The 21,186-nt window shown below is 37.9% G+C and overlaps 2 protein-coding genes across 4 annotated transcripts; both read left to right on the forward strand.

Moving 5' to 3' along the window:
- The first annotated feature begins 1,382 nt into the window (after positions 1-1,382).
- casr (calcium-sensing receptor) lies at positions 1,383-5,615 on the forward strand. The gene is made up of 6 exons (XM_006802270.2): positions 1,383-1,567; positions 1,648-1,954; positions 2,138-2,977; positions 3,070-3,300; positions 4,274-4,397; positions 4,480-5,615. The coding sequence occupies exons 1-6, from the start codon at positions 1,383-1,385 to the stop codon at positions 5,613-5,615; spliced, it is 2,823 nt and encodes a 940-aa protein (XP_006802333.1).
- Positions 5,616-8,553: 2,938 nt separating this feature from the next.
- On the forward strand, positions 8,554-16,566 carry b4galt4 (beta-1,4-galactosyltransferase 4). 3 transcript variants are annotated; one of them, XM_006802269.2, is made up of 7 exons: positions 8,554-8,596; positions 9,983-10,530; positions 10,703-10,935; positions 12,775-12,962; positions 13,098-13,220; positions 13,311-13,415; positions 13,494-16,566. In XM_006802269.2, the coding sequence occupies exons 2-7, from the start codon at positions 10,269-10,271 to the stop codon at positions 13,627-13,629; spliced, it is 1,047 nt and encodes a 348-aa protein (XP_006802332.1). In that variant the 5' UTR covers positions 8,554-8,596; positions 9,983-10,268; the 3' UTR covers positions 13,630-16,566. The 3 variants fall into 3 exon arrangements, with proteins under 3 accessions (XP_006802332.1, XP_006802330.1, XP_006802331.1); XM_006802267.2 differs by lacking the exon at positions 8,554-8,596 and adding an exon at positions 8,633-8,722; XM_006802268.3 differs by lacking the exon at positions 8,554-8,596 and adding an exon at positions 8,880-8,983.
- Positions 16,567-21,186: the final 4,620 nt, after the last annotated feature.

Consider the following 21,186-nt stretch of genomic DNA (forward strand, 5'->3'; position numbering starts at 1 on the left):
CCAACAATGAGGCTGTGTACTAGGAAATACATTAATTTTCATTTGTAATAGCGTAGACAAAAGAATAGATTTTAAGCCCCAACCTATCCTCTGCCACTTTAGATGTGATTTCTTTCAGGAGGAGTGAACTGTGAGCTGACTTCATTAGCTGAAGGAAATGGCCTATCCTTCTCTTTGTTAATGATTCATCTGCAGAAAGAGGTTCAGAAGCCAGCAGCATTGTCTAGTGAAATCATTCAGCAGTCAGGATATTTTGGAAAAAGTCCCTAAAATCGGTGAATAGCTGCAGATTGACTGTTTCACATGTCTTTAAGTAATACTCGGGAATTTGGGAGGTAAGTTTTATTTGAGCTTATATGCCCTATTTTTGTTGTTTTAAATGGATGTTTAAAAAGCAGGACATTATTTGAACCAATAGACCCATAACTACTTTCTGATTTAGGTTTTTAATCATTTGAAACCAGTAATAAAACCATGGTTAGTGGCTTTATTGATTTTAAAACGCTTTTGAATCAATTTTTAATCACAGTTTAGTTAAAACTGTTCTTTGAATTAACTGAGTTACTTTCTGTTTTTTTAACATTTACCTGCAAGATGTAATAAATCCTAATTGTAGAAAATTGATGTGTTTTTTTTGTTTCTCCTTAGCGCAATAAAAATTCTTCTTCTTCTCCGTAATGTGGCAAACAATGGCTCCTAGGGGTTGTAGTTGCTTCATTATCACGGCTCTGCCCCAGCATTTTTCCAGCAGTATTAACCAGCTGCAGCAGGGCCGCTATGGCTTTTCTCCATGGTGACTGGGTTCACTGGCCATAGCATTTGCAGGAAGGTTATTAGAGTGTGACTTCTCTCTTGGCTCATGTATATCCTGTGCTTGTTTCAGTTCATCTAGGATATTTCAAGAACACTATGACACTGTTAGTGAGGTGTGAAATATTTAAATTGATCTCTTCTTAGAATTACAACTAAAGAAGTCAGCTCATTAAGAAAAATCCTAACTCTTAGAAAACTTCTGTATCTGAGTGGTCTGGCTCAAGCAAGAAATATAGCCTCAGGCCATGATGGCTCATTACAATATTTTGTCCCTGCTTAAGCTGGAAAATGAACTCAATAATTGGAGTTAAATCAGTATTACACACTCGGCATATTCCTGTGTTTTTCTGAATTAAAAACGGAAAACTCTAACGATTTCACCAATGGTACTTATTTCTAACCAATGAGTTGTTCATCTCTATGTTTCAAACAGGTAGACCTTCATCAGCATAAACATGAATAACACAAAACAACCCAGCAGGCAGATTGATGGGAGAAGTTAATATTGAAATTTTCTTCACCCTGGGAAGTCACAGAAAACAATCGTATCCAATCAAAGACAAAAAAAGATGAGACTGCTTCTGTATTATTTGACACTGCTGGGGTCCAGTTATGTGATTTCAACGTACGGACCCCACCAGAGAGCACAGATGACTGGTGATATTTTACTTGGAGGTCTTTTCCCCTTACACTTCGGCATTGCATCCAAAGATCAAGACCTTGCAGCCCGGCCAGAATCCACCCTCTGTGTCAGGTAATTTATGCTCTGAGGTAACAAAAAACCCTTTTGCAAACCAAGTGTGTCGTACTCATGCCTTTTTTTTCTTTGCACAGGTTCAATTTCCGTGGTTTTCGTTGGCTCCAGGCCATGATTTTTGCGATTGAAGAGATTAACAACAGCAGTACGCTCCTTCCCAACATCACGCTGGGCTACAGGATTTTTGACACTTGCAACACTGTGTCAAAAGCCTTGGAAGCCACCCTAAGTTTTGTGGCCCAAAATAAGATCGACTCTTTAAGTTTAGATGAGTTTTGCAACTGTACTGATCACATACCATCAACCATTGCAGTAGTAGGAGCTGCTGGATCTGCTGTCTCCACAGCAGTTGCAAACTTGCTGGGTCTATTTTATATCCCTCAGGTGAGTTGATGGGTAATAGCTATGTCAACAACACATCATTACTTCCTTATCTACATCCATAAAAATTAAGTCTACATATAATGATTTTTGTGTTTGTTCAATAAATGATTTGAAAGTGGTTAAAGATAATTAAGAAGATGCAATGAAAACCTGATAGATGAACTGAGCAATTTCCTGTTTCAGATCAGTTATGCCTCGTCTAGCCGCCTACTGAGCAACAAGAATCAGTACAAGTCCTTCATGAGAACCATTCCTACAGATGAATACCAGGCCACAGCCATGGCAGACATTATTGAGTACTTTCAGTGGAACTGGGTCATTGCTGTGGCCTCCGATGATGAGTATGGGCGTCCAGGGATTGAAAAGTTTGAGAAGGAGATGGAAGAGCGAGATATCTGCATTCATCTAAATGAACTTATTTCTCAGTACTTTGAGGATCACGAAATCAAAGCTCTGGCTGACAGGATTGAGAATTCCACAGCTAAAGTAATCGTTGTGTTCGCCAGTGGCCCAGATGTCGAACCTCTAATCAAAGAGATGGTTAGGAGAAACATCACAGATCGGATCTGGTTAGCCAGTGAAGCTTGGGCAATCTCCTCCCTTGTTGCTAAACCAGAATATCTTGATGTTATGGCAGGGACTATTGGTTTTGCTCTAAAGGCAGGTCGTATACCTGGCTTTAGAGAGTTCTTACAGCACGTCCAACCAAAGAAAGACAGTCATAATGAATTTGTCAGAGAGTTTTGGGAAGAAACCTTCAACTGCTATCTAGAAGATAGCCCGAGATTCCAAGAAAGTGAGAATGGCAGCACTAGTTTCAGGCCTTTGTGTAGTGGTGAGGAGGACATCGCAAGTGTTGAAACACCATACCTGGACTACAAACACCTTCGTATCTCCTATAACGTTTATGTTGCAGTTTATTCCATAGCACAGGCGCTACAGGACATACTCACATGCACACCTGGACGTGGACTTTTTGCAAACAATTCCTGCGCAGATATAAAAAAAATGGAAGCATGGCAGGTACAATGTATTTAATTTATGTTTAATAAAAGGAGTTAAATATTAGATATGCCAATGTGTGAATCATGAAAGCATGTTCTTCTATTTCTCAGGTCCTTAAGCAGCTTAGGCATTTGAACTACACCAACAGCATGGGAGAAAAGATGCGCTTTGACGAGAACTCAGATATGGAAGCAAATTACACCATTATAAACTGGCACAGGTCTACTGAAGATGGCTCTGTGGTTTTTGAGGAGGTTGGATATTACAACATGCATGCCAAGAGAGGAGCCAAGCTGTTCATTGACAGGACAAAGATTCTTTGGAATGGCTATAGCACAGAGGTCAGTGAAACTCTTTTGTATGTCCGTTAAAACACTGTTATTTCTTGTCATTGAGGAAAAACAAGGGAACGCGGCTCTGACATATCAGTGTCTCCGCTGATAAATGGTACTTTTTAAGGTAAAACAGCTGTCTGCATAAGTACTATCGGAGCAATAAGAGTGAACCAAAACTAAACTTGTGATTTTATGTGAAGCTAAATACAGATGTCACCTCTGTGGTTGTGGATTACCATTTTTCAGCTCCGAGTTTTGCATTTTGGCCTTTGCCATCTGGGAAGTAGTCCCCCTGTTGGCCTCCTTTCTCTCCACCACTGGAAATGCAGTGTATGGCCCACCTTACAGGGCCAGTATTTGTTACCTTTCCACATTGGATAAAATGAACATCACACTATATTTAACCCATTAGGACAGAGTAAACACTGAGACTCACATGTATGGTATAGTTTCCACATCCATAAGTCAGGTGCTGTCTGCTTCAGTCTCTGTTATGTAAGATGGTGTGTGTGAAGCCCCATGCCTTCCGCTTCTGTAACGTAGACTTCTTTTTAAATTAGTACTGGGGGATTTCTTTAAGTGCCATCTGCAGATTTCTGTGTCCGTGTCCACAACACAGTATAATCCACGCTCCAAGATAGTTCCACTGGTTTTACATTTCAGAGACACAGGCTACAACCATCTTTTATGCACGATTATCACACAGCTTTCCTGTCATCATTCAATATGCTATTATATGCATATTGATTCCTGACTTAAGGTAAAGAGCAGAACTTGGACTGGTCTTTAAAAGGTAGACAGATGTACTTTACGTCTGTCTACCTTTTAAAGACAATAACTTTTTATGGTGATGTTAAAAATAGCTGCATACATAATATACACGATCACAGAGAAAAATGTAAACTTTCTATTTTACATTTGAATGCCCATCTAAATCAATCCTTCTCATTAACCTTGCTGTTTGTTTTATCTTCTAAAGGTGCCATTCTCTAACTGCAGCGAGGACTGTGAACCTGGCACAAGAAAGGGGATCATAGACAGCATGCCTACTTGCTGCTTTGAATGCACAGAGTGTTCTGATGGTGAATACAGTAATCATAAAGGTATGTAGGTAGATGCAAAACACTCTCTGCTAATGTTAGACTTTATGAATGATAGAGTTTTAACACAGTTTCTCTTATACAGATGCCAGTGTTTGTGCCAAGTGTCCAAATAACTCCTGGTCAAACGGGAACCACACATTCTGTTTCCTCAAGGAAGTCGAGTTTCTCTCCTGGACAGAACCATTTGGGATAGCTCTGGCTATATGTGCAGTACTGGGTGTTGTCTTGACAGCCTTCGTGATTGGAGTCTTTGTCAGATTTCGCAACACCCCAATTGTGAAGGCCACAAACCGAGAACTATCGTATGTGCTCCTTTTCTCACTTATCTGTTGCTTCTCCAGCTCTCTTATCTTTATTGGAGAGCCACAAGACTGGACATGCCGTTTACGCCAACCCGCCTTTGGGGTCAGTTTTGTTCTCTGCATCTCCTGCATCCTTGTCAAAACTAACAGAGTCCTTTTGGTATTTGAGGCCAAGATTCCAACGAGTCTCCATCGTAAATGGTGGGGATTGAATCTGCAGTTTCTCCTGGTGTTTCTGTGCACATTTGTCCAAGTCATGATATGTGTGGTCTGGCTTTACAACGCCCCTCCTTCTAGTTACCAAAATCATGACATCGATGAGATCATTTTTATCACATGCAATGAGGGCTCTGTGATGGCTCTTGGGTTTTTAATTGGCTACACGTGCATATTGGCAGCCATATGTTTCTTCTTTGCATTTAAGTCACGGAAACTTCCAGAAAACTTTACAGAGGCCAAGTTCATTACTTTTAGCATGCTCATATTCTTTATTGTTTGGATCTCTTTTATTCCTGCATACTTCAGTACTTACGGCAAGTTTGTTTCAGCTGTGGAGGTCATTGCTATCCTGGCATCTAGCTTTGGGATGCTAGCCTGTATCTTCTTCAACAAGGTCTACATCATCCTCTTCAAACCCTCCAGGAACACGACTGAGGAAGTCAGATGCAGCACTGCAGCCCATGCTTTCAAAGTGGCTGCCAAAGCTACATTAAAACACAGCACAACTTCAAGAAAAAAGTCTGGCAGCCTCGGTGGGTCTTCTGCTTCAACTCCTTCCTCATCGATCAGCGTCAAGACCAATGGCAATGACTACGACACTGCTTCAGGAAAGCACAGGCCAAGGGTGAGCTTTGGGAGTGGAACGGTTACCTTGTCCTTGAGTTTCGAGGAGTCCAGGAGGAGTTCTCTGATGTGATTGCTAGGTGTTCATGTGTCACCTTCACTGATCCAAATTAAGTAGGGGTGTATTTTTTTAGACTTTGTTTTGGAATTTATTTTAATGTAGATTTTTTTCTTTACATTTTTTTCCCTCTCCATATTTTATCAGAATGATCAGTCGAAACAATATACTGTCTATGAATTCTGTTACTTTTAGTATTTCTGATTAATGTTAACTCTGCTAATATGGTAAAACACAGCATTACAAGCAAAATTTCCAATTGTTGCTTGTTCTTTAGAGGATTATCCACTTTCTAAAAGGCGTTCGCACTGTTTTACGGCACAATGCTCCCTCCTCTGATAAATATCCTCCTATAATCCCTCTATTGTATTTTGTTATGACATTATGAGTTTGTAAAATACAAACTAACTACCTATAATGTGTTGTATATAATAAAAATGAACCAAGATGCAAGTAAAACTTACCTAAATTCTCTTGGAAATAGATCTTATTACTAGAAAATCTGGTGAACACACTGACTAAAGGGGATTCTGATCTTTCTAAGAACTTGCTCTGCTTGTGGTTTGCTTGTCACAAGTATCTGACAACTGCAAACAGTGCAGGCCTATCTCACATGTTAATGCCATTTGTGCAGTAATCCTGCCCTGCAGTCATTTCTTTACAATGTGTGTGAGATGTAAAGTGGTAGGAGGAGTAGCCATCTGCTTGCCAACTGTAAAATCTGTAACTTTTCTAAACTCTATGGGACGTGTTTATTTCAGGGCTGCAGAGATAATTTTACATAGAAAACTGTTTAACAAATCACCGAACATTTATTGAACAGACGATACAGTACACCCATAAATGTACATGTTCATGGGTGTACTGAGCACAAATAATAGTATAATAGTGGCTATGTGGAGTCTGCTCTCAAAAAAAATCCCATCATTTGTTACCAGAATATTGTGAAAGAGCACCTTGTACCTTTACAAAGCTAATAATATTTTTTGTGAACTTTCTACTTTAAATTAAGGTTTAACTCCTTAGGAATGATAAAGGATAGAGAACTGAGTATTAACATGCATATGAAATTATCAACACAAAAGTGAAATACAATAGAGAAGGTATCATAATGTAAGGCTTCTTTGATGGTGCCGAATCTCCTGAAACTCAATACAACAAATTACATTTACAACCCTTAAAAGAAATGAATAGAGGGAGACATAAAAAAAGGACAAATCCAGTTTTTTAGAGTACCCCACATTTAATCAAAATTATTACTTTGGAATGTCCTCAACTGGTCAGTAAATGACAAACCACAATGTAGTTGAGTTTCAGCAGTTCAATCTGAACATATAGTCAAAAATGTCTCTTGTCAGTTCATCAAGTCTGAGCTACACCAGAAGGAAGTGCATGTTTCAAATGAATACTGTTAATGGATGTTTGGCCAGTTATGAAATGAAATTGTTTCTTCAATTCTCCTGTTGTGAATGTTTAACGTGTGTATTTAATAAAGGCGGAGATAGCCACGATGGTTTACATATTATTAGTGTCAGTACACTGACGTTGTCTATTTTTCTGACTTAGATGAAAGTCCAGTCATATTTTATGACTAATTAAAACAGGAATTATATAGCCCACACTGTGTGAACATGAAAGCCAAGACTTGGAAAATTTATAGCTCAACACCACCATCTAGGAACGCAGCCAAGGAAATATTCCTCTGAAAAGTAGTGACATTTATTGTTTCAGTGCCCAAAACCACAACCCCACATCCAAGTCTCAAAATATAATAAAATCCCACGAGCTATGTAATAGCATATTAATATAATATAATACATGTACACTATGTTACAAAAATAAGGTAAAAGGGCATCTCACAAGCACCAGACCTCCCACATGTCTCAATAAGAGGTCAGCGTGCTCAGTTATCCAGGACCACACTCGACCTGAAACTGACTGAGGTGCAGCTGGACAACCAACTCCTCTGTTGACAGGAAGAAACGAGCTTTATCTGTAGAGGCTCAAATATAGCTCTGCAGCACGACCAGCATGTTGCTGACATCTGAACTCTAGGGTGGGATGAACCATAGACTGAACAAAATAACCAGGAAGCATTGCATGCTGTGCACATCTGTCAAAGCTTGCCCTAGCTGAAAAAGGAGAGGGTTTTGTCAAAGTACTGTAATTATTCAAATGGAAAACACTGGCACACCTGCAAGTGGAAATAGGAAATTTGACAGAATTTTAACTACAGTGGAGTAGAAATTTACCCTTTCGCAAAGTTTATTTAAGCTAAATCTTTCATATTTTATTCACATAAAAATCTCACAAAATTAAATGTGGAAAGAGAAAAGACTGGAAAGCAAACTTTCAAAGGCTGTAGTGCAGTTGTATTTAGCTTTTCTTCAAGCTGTTTACATGACTCTTCATCAATGCTCAGAATTAGCAAAAACAACAACAACAACAAAATACAAATAAAAAACCCCGAGTACAAAATCCAAATTGAAATAAATAAACAAGTCCATATTATAGTCCATTTATACCAATTTGCATAGGTAGAATAGACACAAATTAAGCTAAAGTCATTTATAAGACATCTTAAGTGGAAATAAAGATAAGATAAAGACAAAAACTTTTAATCTTGTTAGAGATTCTACTGCTTTTTTAGAAATATGAGCAGAATCAGAAGCACTGTGTGTAGAGCAATGACTGCATAGTAGTGAAAATTTATGTACCAACGTACCAACAGTTAAAAATGTATCCGTGAGTTTTGTCCTCCAGTAGTTTTAGGTGTCATCAAAAGATCGCAAACTTCAATTTTGAAATTTTCACACCGGAAGTATTTATGTGACGACATCATCATCAACTCGCAGACTTTCTGCCTCAACAGAAAAACAGCGTTTATGAGGCATAAGCAAATAATATAAAAAGCAGAAATGAAAGAAGATTTACTCATAATAAATAATATAACCGTTAAACCCCCCGCCCCCCGAGGTTTCTTCAAGGTCTTAAAGGTAAAACGGTATTATGAAATGCGTGGAACGGAAGTCCTTACTAATTTACGTTTACTTGACGGGTGGGGTTGTAGACGGGCTAATTACAGCGATGTTGTAGTCTGTGAAAGGCTACTTAAGTATCAGGTAAGGAAATTGGTGTTTTGTGCTAAATTGAAATAAGGCCAGACTGTACTCGGCTTCCAAGACACGTGTCTCTTTTAATGCTAATGTTTTATTTTTAATAACCGTTACATCCGCATTCGTCAGCTAGCTAGCAGGTAAGCTATAACTACAGGTGGAGTTTATGTGAGGGCATCAACGTGTAAGTTGTGAGCCTCTGTAATCATAAAAAGGGCTGCAGTCAAAAGAGAGAGGAGCTGGCACCAGTATAAGGAAAACACAAAGGTACTGTTCGGTTGATCTGCACCTCGTGTTATGGACGAACTAGTCGACGTTAGCTTGACTCTGTTCTCAAAATTAACTCAGAGAAATCTTACTAAAAATGGCAGAACATTAATATTTAAATTGTAAAACGCTTTCCTGCAAACTATCCTGCTAGCATCCCAAGAGAGGACAACCATGCTAGCAATAGCATAATGGCTTTCATGTGTTTTGTTTGTCGCTGGTTGTGAGTTAAAAAAAATATCATAATAATGATAACGAAAATATGAGTTAGCGTTAATTGTTATGTCAGCTGATGGCATCTGTGTTTGATTTAATGGAGCGAGTGTATTATTATAGTAGTATGTCAGTGAAACTGGAGTGTTACTCTGTTTTACATGTTTTTGGTTTAAATAGGGGACCTGGAAAAAAAAAGCCCATTCATTAATCTCCTCTGTAATGGACATTGGTTTTTGGTCTATGTCTTTTGACTTATTTGAGCTACCCTACTAAATCCTGATGTACTCAATGGAGGGCATACAGGGCTTTCAATTGGTCTCTCATGTGTTTGGCTGGGATCTTTTAGTTCGAAAGAGGAAGGAAATCACAAAAAAGGTTCAGCTTTTTTTTTCTCGGTTCTCAGGAGGATCTAAAGAAAATTACTACTATTAACAAGCAGTTGACAGTTTTGATCAACTTATCAGCTGTTTCTATATCTTCGGGCATTTTCTGTTTTTGAAACGGGATAGTTTGTTTTATTATGCAGTCATTTTCTGTAATGAATACTTTACCAGCGAAACTACCATCTGAGCAATAATCTGCTCAAGTGGTAGTACAGGTTCAGAAAGTAGAAGCATCAGTTCAAGTAACACGGTAAACTGTTTCCTTAATGTGGCTTTTCCTGCTAACGTGTCACATATTGTTAGCTAAAACCTGCCCTCAAAATGTGTTGCATGTTTCCAAGCAAAAACGCACCCTTTTTTTGGTTCTAACATTTTTTATTTTCTGTTCATCTATTCCCAGTTGGTGGAGTGCTCAAGCTTATGGCCGCCCCCCGTCTAAAAGTGGAGTTTTCTGATTCACCAATGGAATTTCACAAATAAGTGCTTGCTCTATATTATAGTGATTATAATAATTAGTTTCTATATAGTCAAGGAGCATGTCTCATCAGCATGGGATGACTGGTCAGCGAATCTATGGCTGTCACTGTTTTTGCTGAAACGTTCTTTGTGAAAGAAGTAGCGTAAACTATAGCTTACAGAATCTACATTCACTTTTTCTGCCTTCACATCAGCAAAGTCACATAGCCATGGGCTATTGTTCAAGTTCGAGGAAGATTTCACGCAAGAGCAAGTACGTCATACTGCTGATTCTTGTGCTGTCAGTACTGGCATGGATAGCAATATTTTCAAGAGAGATGGTGAAACCTATCTGGCATTACCCCGGCACTCAACAAACTCATGTCAAAGAAGAGAGTCAGAGGAACGAGGTCGACTTGCAGATAGAAGCAGCTAATGAAATAAATACGCAACCACAAAAAACCAAGTGCCCTCAGGAGTCACCATTGCTGAGTAAGTATAGAACAAAATGCTATTTAGATGCCTTTGTATGAAATAACTACCATGTAACTCAAGGAATCCATCAATCAACCCTTTATGTTGAACATGTTATGTCATGTTAACAAGTGTTAATACACATTAAAACAAATGTTCACTGTTAAACATGTGAATGTTGTTTCTTTAGTGGGGGCTGTGAAACTGTCCTTTGAGTCGTCTCTGAAACTGAAGGATGTAGAGAAAGACAACAAAGAAGTAAATGAAGGCGAGTATGAGCCCTCGGATTGCACAGCGAGGCAGAGCGTAGCAATCCTCATCCCTCATCGCAAGCGAGAGCGACACCTCCTCTACCTCCTGCATCACTTGCACCCCTTCTTGCAGAGACAGCAACTACACTATGCCATTTATGTCATCCAGCAGGTATTTGTCACCTTTGTGCACAGTGGAACGCTGGAATGCTTGTGGAACATATCTGGGTTATTTTGCATAAAGCTGTTGAAACTTCCTGGTTATATACATAGTGTTACTTTGTAACACTATAAACATTACTAGGAAAAATATAACTGGTAACACTGAAGGAACTGTGTTCCGAAAAACCAACAGGCAACAGTTCACACTCTTACATGATCTAATACTTTTATTTGGAGTTAACTTTAATTTAGCTCTTGAACTTAACTGGCAGAGTGAATCTTAAACTGCCTCTGCTCAGCTGAGAATCATTAAAGCCATGGCTGAGACTTCCAGTCAATCACTCAATCAATTAAAAAACATTATTATAGAATTCAAAATCTTATTTGGCTTTCATATGTACCTATTTTCAGTGATATCCACTTTTAATAGCAAGAAACTAACTAGCCATATTCTTTTTTTTATTCTTTTTTTCTCTCTCTTTTTGTCATATTTTTCAAGTAAACTATAATTTACAACAGCATAATTAAACTGGAAATTCTGTTTTTGATGTGCCAGCCGAATGGCCCCATGTGCCCATCCCAATGAAAAATACTAGAGGCTACTAAAGTACTAGAATTTCAATCACTAAAACTGAAGCACAAACCTCTTGGACAGTCAGTACCACACAGCAAGCTGTAGTGTTTGTTAACTGATTCCATTAAAAGTCCTCCAAAACGGACTGGCATCTTGACATAGATTTGGTGGGTGTGTCTGCATGTATGTAGTGACTGCAAACAGGAAAAGCAAGTATGTCAGATTTGATCTGTTCTCTCATGTCTCCAACATTTCTTACGGATGTTTCCAGAAGTTAAGAATAAGTAAAGATGTTAATCTTATCAATGCTAATAATAGTCCGCTGTCCAACTTAATAGCCCCACTCAGTGGATTAAAATTTTATGGCCTATGTATGGGGTTTTTCTTTCTTTTTATTTTTTTTATATGATTAAGTTCGAGCTGGAGTTGGGCAGCACAGTGGTTAACACTGTTGCCTCACAACATGAAGGCCCTCAATTCAAACCACCATCTGGCCAGGGCCTTTATGAGCAAAGTTTCTGTTGTTCAGCCTAACACTAACCCTCTGTGTTCCAGCTTCGTCTTACACTCCACAGTTAGTGGGGTTAGGTGAATTGGTGTTTCTAATTTAGCCACAGATTTGAATGTGGGTGTGACTGGTCATCTGTCTCTCTATGATAGCTCTGCATCAGACTGCCGACCTGTCCAGTAAAGTACCCTGCCTCTTGCTCTATGGTAGCTGGGAATAGACTCCAGCCCCCCTGGATCACTGTATTGGATATGCGGAGGAAAGTGGATGGATGGAGTTATTTGAGTTAGTCAGTGAATTATTGTAGCCCTAGATATGAAATGAATTCACCCTCCTTACGGTTTCTGTACAGGAGGAACCCAAAACTGGAATAGAAGAAACAAATTTTTTTGTCACTTTCAGGGTGACTGCTTTTTTTTTTTTTTTTTTTTTTAAGTCTCAGAGGTTTTCCCAAAATAGGCTGATTATTCATTACTTATAGCTATAATAGGCTTTCAGTAATGAATAACTTTATTCTTGATAAAGAAAGATATGCAGTGATATGCAAGATTATTATTTCTGCTTACACAAACAAGCAGCATTAAATCATACTTTGTCCCTAATCACTTTTACATGTAAAAGCCTTTTTTTTTTTCTTTGCAGTGAGTAATGCAGCCCATCACATACACCAGGAGAACACAGACATCTGCAACAAGCTCTGAACTTTCCACAGTGTCTTGCATGTTGTAATCTTTGTACTTTCTTTTTCTTTTCTTTTTTTTTTAAAGGCTGGTGACGTAACTTTTAATCGTGCCAAGCTACTAAATATTGGATACTTGGAGGCACTAAAAGACTACAACTGGGATTGCTTCATCTTCCATGATGTGGACCTGGTACCTGAAAATGATCATAATTTATATGTTTGTGACACGCAGCCCAAACACTTGGTGGTTGGCCGCAATGTAACAGGATACAGGTAAGAATGACTAAGAGGAAATTTACTGTAAGTCATGAAAAGCCAATGAAAAAAGCAATGCTTTGTTTTTCCTATGATGATGCATTCAGAGGTTTTATTGTCTTTAATTTTTTTCTCATGTTTGTTCACTTTCAGGCTGCGTTATAAAGGCTACTTTGGAGGAGTCACTGCCTTGAGCAGAGACCAGTTTTTTAAAGTGAATGGGTTTTCAAATGCATACTGGGGCTGGGGTGGAGAAGATGATGACCTTCGCATCAGGTGAGGCATGAATAAGTGAAAACATGACTACATTTTAAACATTGCTGGTAGTACGTATTCATTCAGCATGCGTGTTTTTGTCTCATTCAGGGTTGAGCTACAGAAAATGAAGATCGTTCGGCCGCCCGCTGACGTAGCTCGCTACACGATGGTGTTTCACAAACGAGACAGTGGCAATGAAGTAAACCGGGACAGGTCAGTAGTGGAGAGATGGCAATAACGTGTGTGTAGCATGTTACAGGTCATTTCATAGTATGGGTTTGTGCTTTTCAGGATGAGGTTGTTGGGTCGAACACCACAGTCATGGAGGAAAGATGGACTCAACAGCTGCTCATATAAGACTTTATCAGTTGAGAGGATGCCTCTCTATGTGAATGTTACTGTGGACATTGGCAAGCCATTAAGTTGAAATCTTAAATAGAAAGCCTTCTTGTGACCAAAAAATACTTTGCTATATTTACAGATACCAGAGTGCAGGAAAACTGCTACACATGCAGAAGACAATATGTTGAGCATGCAAAATGCACATTGTTTTGATTTAGTTTAAATACTAGAATCAAATTAAACCAGCAGCTGCATTCAGAGTTAGCTGAAACATTTGAGTTACGTCCAATCTTCATGGTGTTACCAGCATGCAAAAAAACCCAAAGATTTTTTTGACAAGGAAAGTTTAGCTTTTGTCAGAAAAGTATCCAAATCCCTCATTTGAAATTGTCTAAACCATTTAAAAAAGTCATATATGATAGTTAAAATCATAGTGCACATTTTTCTTTCTCCATTTAAATAATCTTTGTGCCTTACAATGGCTAACTACACATTTTCCTCATCAGCCTTTATGAGCTTATCCACCATAAATATGCAACTTAGTCCCAACCCCGGCATTTCACAGTTGGCTGCTAGGTTGGCAGTTGGCTAACTCTTGATTTATGAGCATTCCTCAACTCTGCTCTTGTGAAAGACCCGACTCGGGTCCACACTTCTACAGTCTGTCATGTTAAGAAGCAGAGTAAAAACAAATGCTTAGGGGAGAGAAAATTATCATGGTGGACATCAGTATTGACACTGCCAGGATAACTGCTTGGTTCTGGTTAAACTAAACTAAACTGTGTAGATGGATTTACAGTCATTGATATTTATTACACATTTATTACATGTAATAAGTTCCCATCAATTCGAGAAACACTTTCTTCACCTGTCTGGCCTACCCTCTGCTTTATCTATCTCTGTAATACAAGCCGAGCTCAGCAGAGACACATACACAGTGCAGCAGTGGAGAGGAGGGGCGCAATTAAAGTAAACTGAAACAAGCTCCCATAGAAAACAAACTGATGGCTTATAATGTGCTGCTACTGCTGGATAAACCTCTTTTCTTATCTGCAGCTCTGCCTCGCCCTACTTGGCAATTTCAAATATTGTGATAGGGCTTCAGCTGCCAAACATTGATTAATTTACGCTCCTGCCTTAACATTTGTTAACGGCGTGTATCTTGTGTGTTTTTATTATGAGTGCAATATCATTTAACTCTTACAGTTACAGTTTGGCAGTTATGATTGTTATGATTTTTTTGACATGCATCTTGATCTAACACCTCTTAGATGTTTGCTTCTGTTTTTCCACTCCACTAACACAGCATGTCACAGCATATTTCCCCCCAGCTTTAACTTTAACTTGAGCAACTGCCTCATGAGTTGGATAACAGAGACGACATCTGACACAGTTAATGTTCAAGTCTGATAGCAGTTGATTATTGGATTATGAATGTAATTCGCACTAAAGCTGGATTATTAATTTTGATACATCCCCAAACTACAAACTAGCTTAAATTACTACTTAAAAAGTAATTTAAATACAAAAGCACAAAGTGCCTAATAAACAGCACACATTTAAATCATCATTTAGTTGTTTATAGATAAATTGCACCTGTATTTATGGGATTCAACACTTGGTTTCTCACTTTTCTAGCAAAAACAAGGACATGTTTGGAATGTTAGTAAAATCACAGTAATCATAGTAATGATGCTATCTAAGGTCTTCCTTATTCTAAATTTGGCAGCAGTATTCTAGCGTTTGTATGCTTTTTATGCTTGCTTTGTTCAGTGAGTGGTAAACAACCACTTTAAGTTCAGCATGATAATAGTCTTTTTCACCACTACTCCATCAGATTAAGCAGAAAGATTAAAATCTCATGCAACAATAATATATAAAGGATTCCATTCAGACATGTTATTTTGAAAATGAAAGGACTTAAGAGTTAGGGAAAAAACAGGGTGATGTAAAAGAGTTAATTATACCAGTCATTCTGAAAACAAGTAGAGGACAGTATAGGTCTTATGCCGATTGCTATTGATGAAACCTGTGCATTTTCACACCATAATACTGTGAATATTGGTCAATTAGAAGGTCAACTATGCTTACGTTGTGTTTTTAGTGCACACTGTAAGCTCCTCTAGGATCACAGTAAATGATCCTACATTAAAATTGCTATGAAAAACAGCTTTGCTGCATTAATACACACAACTACAAAATTAGCCCCATGAGCCATGTTTTCTGATGCAGCGTGGTTCTTATAATGACTAACATGCTTGATTTTTATCTAGTAGAAAATATTGGGTGGTGGATTATTTATTATTATTATTATTTACTGGCATCTCAGACTGGAGCAAATTGCATACGTGCTTTGATCATTGCATTGTTTGATACACAAATTTGTCATATGTTTTTATTTTAATGCAAGGTAGTATAGCTGTTAACTTGCTATTAAGATATGTTCTTATTTGTATCTTTTTCAATGAGCAATATTAGTAACTATACTGGGATATAGATTACTTCTGCTGTTACACGATTGTGAGTTACGGGTCGCAATGAATTTTGTGTGTGTGTGTGTGTGTGTGTGAATTCTTGCACTGTTGATGAACAAACTACTCTTTAAATCTGCGGTGTGTTGTAGCCATTATGAATACAAGTTCTCTGTGTTGGTGGCCATACTGTCTGTTATTGTAGTTCTATTTCCACTCCTTGATGAATGTTATGTTTGTTTGTTTGTTTGTTTTTATATGTACTGTGGTTTTAAATCTTTTATTTTATATATCTGAAACATTTGAAGTAGTTACATTTTCAACTGTAATTTGATCAGGACTGACAAAATCATGTTGTGATATTGTAGCATTAAGAACCTTAAACTTAAATTCTCTCGAATTCAGTTTATACTTTGAAATTCAAAGTAGTTTTATTGTGTAGTTTTTGTGTTTAGAATTTTTTGTTTTTGTTTTGGATTATGGGATTTCTGAAGAAGAAAAGGGATACAATTTGATTGACTTGAAATGGTATTTTCTCTTTAGACAACGTAATAAAATATTTTCTCTTATGAACAGTTTTATGATTTTGTGTTTCAGTGTTTAAAATACAGTTTGGGATCATCTTGTACAATATACTGTATTGTTTAATTTATGGGGAAAAGGTATTTCTCTGTTTTAATATAAAAAATACAGTCTGGCTAAACTAATAATACAAAACCAGTTTTCTCATCTTTACTAAAAACACTCTTTTATCATTTACTGGCTGAAAAATTATAAAACCTTTAGATTAATGAGTTGTTTATTTCCAAAAAAGGAGGTGTGTCAAATAAGGGTGTGAGAGTGGAGGTATGGGTTATAGACAAATTACTCTAAATGGAGCAATAAAAAAAACTGTCTGCTTGGAAAGCCAGAAGGAAAGATTGATTCATTTATCAGAACTTAGAAATTATGTCAATATTTTTTATGGTAATTCTATTTTAATGCAGAGAGAGAAAATATCAACCCCCCCACCCAAATTACAAGGTTATGAAAAGATTTCCAGAGGGACACATCCCACCCAGCATGCACCTATTCCAGAAAGGCAGTACAATACAATAAAAGCTAAAACAAACAGACTGGGAAAAAAGTACAATTGCCAGGGTTGTTACAATAGTAAGTAAACAATTAATGAACATCCGTTTGTCCCCCTTCCACTAACCTGTTCAATCAACAATTACTCAAACATGCATGCATTTATTTATATTTTTATGTTGTATTTATTAGATACTCTTGATTTGTGTGCATGGAATGAAAGATTCTGATTCTGAGTTGCGTGTCATTGAGTAAAATAAGCATTTGATTCCCTACAACTTAGCTAGAATTATGTCTCCCCCACATTGCCACACAGAATACAATCAATCAATCACAATACTTCTGATCTCAACTTAACTTAAGTTTATAAAGCACAGCTTCCTATAGAATCAGTTTATTCCAGTCCAAACTCAATCTTCATGGGTAAGGCCAAAGACCTCATGAGATCATGGAGTGGCCAGGCCAGTCTGCAGACCTCAGTCCCATAGAACATCTGTGGAGGAAGCTGAAGCTTGGCTAAGAAAACTAAAGGATTTCGAGTTTCTGTAAAGAGAAGTAGACCAAAATCCTTCCTGAGATGTGTGCAGACCTGGTGACCAACTTATAACTTCTATGTATTGTTTTTTCTGGATTTTTAGTTGGTTTAGTTTATTTGGTTTTTCTTTTTCTCGCCATTAAAATTAAACTAATACAAAATTAGAGACTGTTTATTTCTTTTTAAGTGAGCAAACTTACAAATTCACCAGGGGATCAAATAATTATTTCCCGCACCGTAAATATGCACAAAGCTGGAAAAGACTTCAAAGGCACGTCTGGAGAGCAGAGTGTTTATCAGTTTCACAATAAGACAAATTATGTACAAATGAAGGGAACTCGGGCCTGCTCTAAATTATTTAGTAACAACAGTCTGCAAAGATCTTATGAAGTGCACGCCATGCACATCTGAGAGAAATGAAAAGCTGAACCTGAGGATAACAGGAAAAACAACTGTGGAAAATAATTAACCCAAAGCAAGTGTTCATCTGCAGCTCATCTCAGAGGACGAAGGAAGGAAGTTTTGCTTTTTGGAAATGATTTCTAACATTATATCTGGAGGAAAAGTGCACTGCACATCAACACAAAATAGCAAAATGTCCTTGTTTGGGCCTCCTGTGATTACCACAGGACCCTGATCTTATGCACTTGTTAAAAAACAATTGAACGGTCAAGTCAAAGTACTATTGGGCACTTAATGTTCATAATTAATAAGAAGGTAAAGAAAATGCAGGTTATTCCTACCAGAGGTCTGTGAGTTACCAGAATCACTGCCCTACACAGTGAACGGTCACTGAATGTGTTCAGTAAAGACCTGCAATGTCCAGCTGTTTGTGACGCATTCAATTTTGAACATATCTATGCATATTTGTTGTAACTGTGCATTACATAAGAAGCACAACCTCACTGTGCAATTTGCTGTAGTGCAAAGATTTGACCAGTGGAGGGCGTGGAGAGCACAACTTCCAGTTTAAAGAGGACATCTCAAGGTATTTAAGAAAATTGCATTTATTGCCAAACAACTGGGACAGCAGTGGCCTCAATTCATTATAATAATAATAACAGGATTAAGTATGTTGGCTGTGCAAAGACACACAGCTCAGACATGGAACATAACAATAAAAGAAAATAAAACAATAAATAATCTTTCTTGATGTTCAAATAATGTGAACTTATATCTTATTTTCTAGGATTCTAATATTCCTGCTTAGTTAGAAAACATGGCCTAATCAGGTTTGGCATGAATAGGCTATGCAAACAAAGAGTTAGACTCTCTGTTGATATAGTTTAAGCAAATTGACATAGCACCTCACGCCTATTTAAATCACTAAAGCCAACATAGCCACCTGTCTCGCATCAAATACAGCTGAAATATCAATCTTCTGTCTTGAAAACCTTATATCCTCATGCAAAATCAACAGTTTTTTGTATATGTAAAGAACATTTTCTCCCTAATTGTGTCATTTCCCTTCTTCCACATTTAGCCGGAGCCAAATTGTGCTGCAGATCTACCAAGGCATTGCATCACTCTGAGAACATGTTCTAAAAGACTCAAAGTAAGGACAAGAATAACTCCTTATTAGTCGCACACACAATGAAATGGTCTCTTAGCATAGACACTTTTTTTTATTATTAACCAGTGCAAAGAAAGAGCGGGATGTCTGAGGCTTTGTATGAACAGCATGATGTCATCTCCTCTTCCTATGGTGCAGAATGAAAGCTTTGTCTTGCTGAGGCCAAGCTTGGTCATGTAGCTCACATGTGACATTCACAAAACACTCACAAAAATATCAACTCTGCGAGCTGTGATCTACTCAACAAACCACACAGTTCAGATATTTAAAAAAAAGGTCCACAGCTACCTACAGTGTGTACCTCGTTGTTCTTGCTTTTAAATACTATATGGCTTGTGTAAGAGCTCCTTTGTCAGATGTTCTCATCTCTATTTGTAGCAGAACAGTCATTTAAGTATGTGGAAGTTTCCTCTTTTTGCTCCAGTTGTTTCAAACTGTTCAGTTACGCAGGTCAGATGAGTTGAATCTGAATTTTGTGTGTGTGTGTGTGTGTGTGTGTAGGTGTGTTTGTGCCTGAATGTCAGTATCAGCCATGTCTGTTTAGAACAAATAGATCCTGGGAAAAGGATTCCTTGTTTTCATAAATACGTAGAAGTGAGAACAGATGGATGGATTAAGAAAATGTTCTCAGAGGGGAAAAAAAAGAAAGACATGGAAACTGGCATTTTTGACAGCTGTAGTAAAAAGTGGTGGTTAATGTTTTATAGAAATAAAGGATTATTTGTATGTAAAGAATCCGCATAGAATCATCACCCAAGTCTGCCGTTTTCTCTCTGCTCTACTGAGAATTCGAGCTTCTGTCAACTCATTGTTTTGGTTTTCCGGCCTGTTATTTTACTTTGGTTCACTCACACTGCTCGTGTTAGCGACTGGGCGGGAGGCAGACAATGTCAGCAATGAGCTGGTAAACAGAGCCGAGCATTTAACAGCCAAGGAGCCAGATATTTCCCCAGGGAGCAGGAGGAGGCCAGAACACAGCTAAAAGAAGCATAATTATTAGACTTATTAGCCTTAAGTCATGGGGTGGACAAAAAGCAAAACTCTAGATTAATGCTAACGTTACTGCATGTCTCCTAGACGTGTAAAAGGCAGCACTACTCCCTATCTGCTTTACCATTAAAAAGTGATACCAGGTTTATGTTTTTAATGTTTGGTTTGCAGCTTGTTATTTTATAGCTTTTTATTTCTGTATAGGAAAAAGTTGCTTTTACTCCAAATCAGTTTTTCAAGTTATGTAAGGCTGGTTTAACACGCTCTTTGGTGTCTGCATATGCATGTTTTTCTGGCAGGAGTGAATGGTTTTAATTCGATAAATGTCTACAGTTAATAAATCACTGCACTCGGTGGTTTGTCAGGGGGAATCGGCGATTATGTCCAAAAATGTCACTTCATGGAAAATTCAGTTTTTCACGGCTTTAAAATTCCAAGCCTCATTTGCGGAATATGTTTCTTGGGGTCTGTAATTTTCCCTGTTAAACCGTTAGAGTTCCACAACCCTCAAGAATACACTCACTGGCCATTTTATTAGGTATAATCATATCACAGTGACTCACCGCATTAAGGCAAGTAGTCATGGTCAAGATGATTTGCTGTAGTTCACACCGAGCATCAGAATGGGGTAGCAGCTGATTTCAGTCATTTTGAACATAGAGTGGTTGTTGTACAAATCGCTGATCTGGCATTTCGTCCCACACAATCACCTCTATGGGTTACAGAGAATAGTCTGAAAAACAAGAAATTGTGGATTTAGAGTTTGTAATGATGTCAGTGGTGTAGTGGTCTATGGGCCTCTTAGTAACAACTGAGCATAAACACCACAGCCTACCTGAATATTATGCAGACCATGCCCATACTTTTATGGCTACAGCGTACTCATCTTCTGATGTCTGGAGAGAGGCAAGAGATTCACCTCATGGATGTACAGCTGACAAATCTGCAATAACTGTGTGATGCTGTCATATTTATATGGACAAAACCCTGGAATGTTTCCAT

The sequence above is a fragment of the Neolamprologus brichardi genome, chromosome 10 (genome assembly GCF_056152115.1).
Source record: "Neolamprologus brichardi isolate AB-2024 chromosome 10, ASM5615211v1, whole genome shotgun sequence".
Taxonomy (NCBI): domain Eukaryota; kingdom Metazoa; phylum Chordata; class Actinopteri; order Cichliformes; family Cichlidae; genus Neolamprologus; species Neolamprologus brichardi.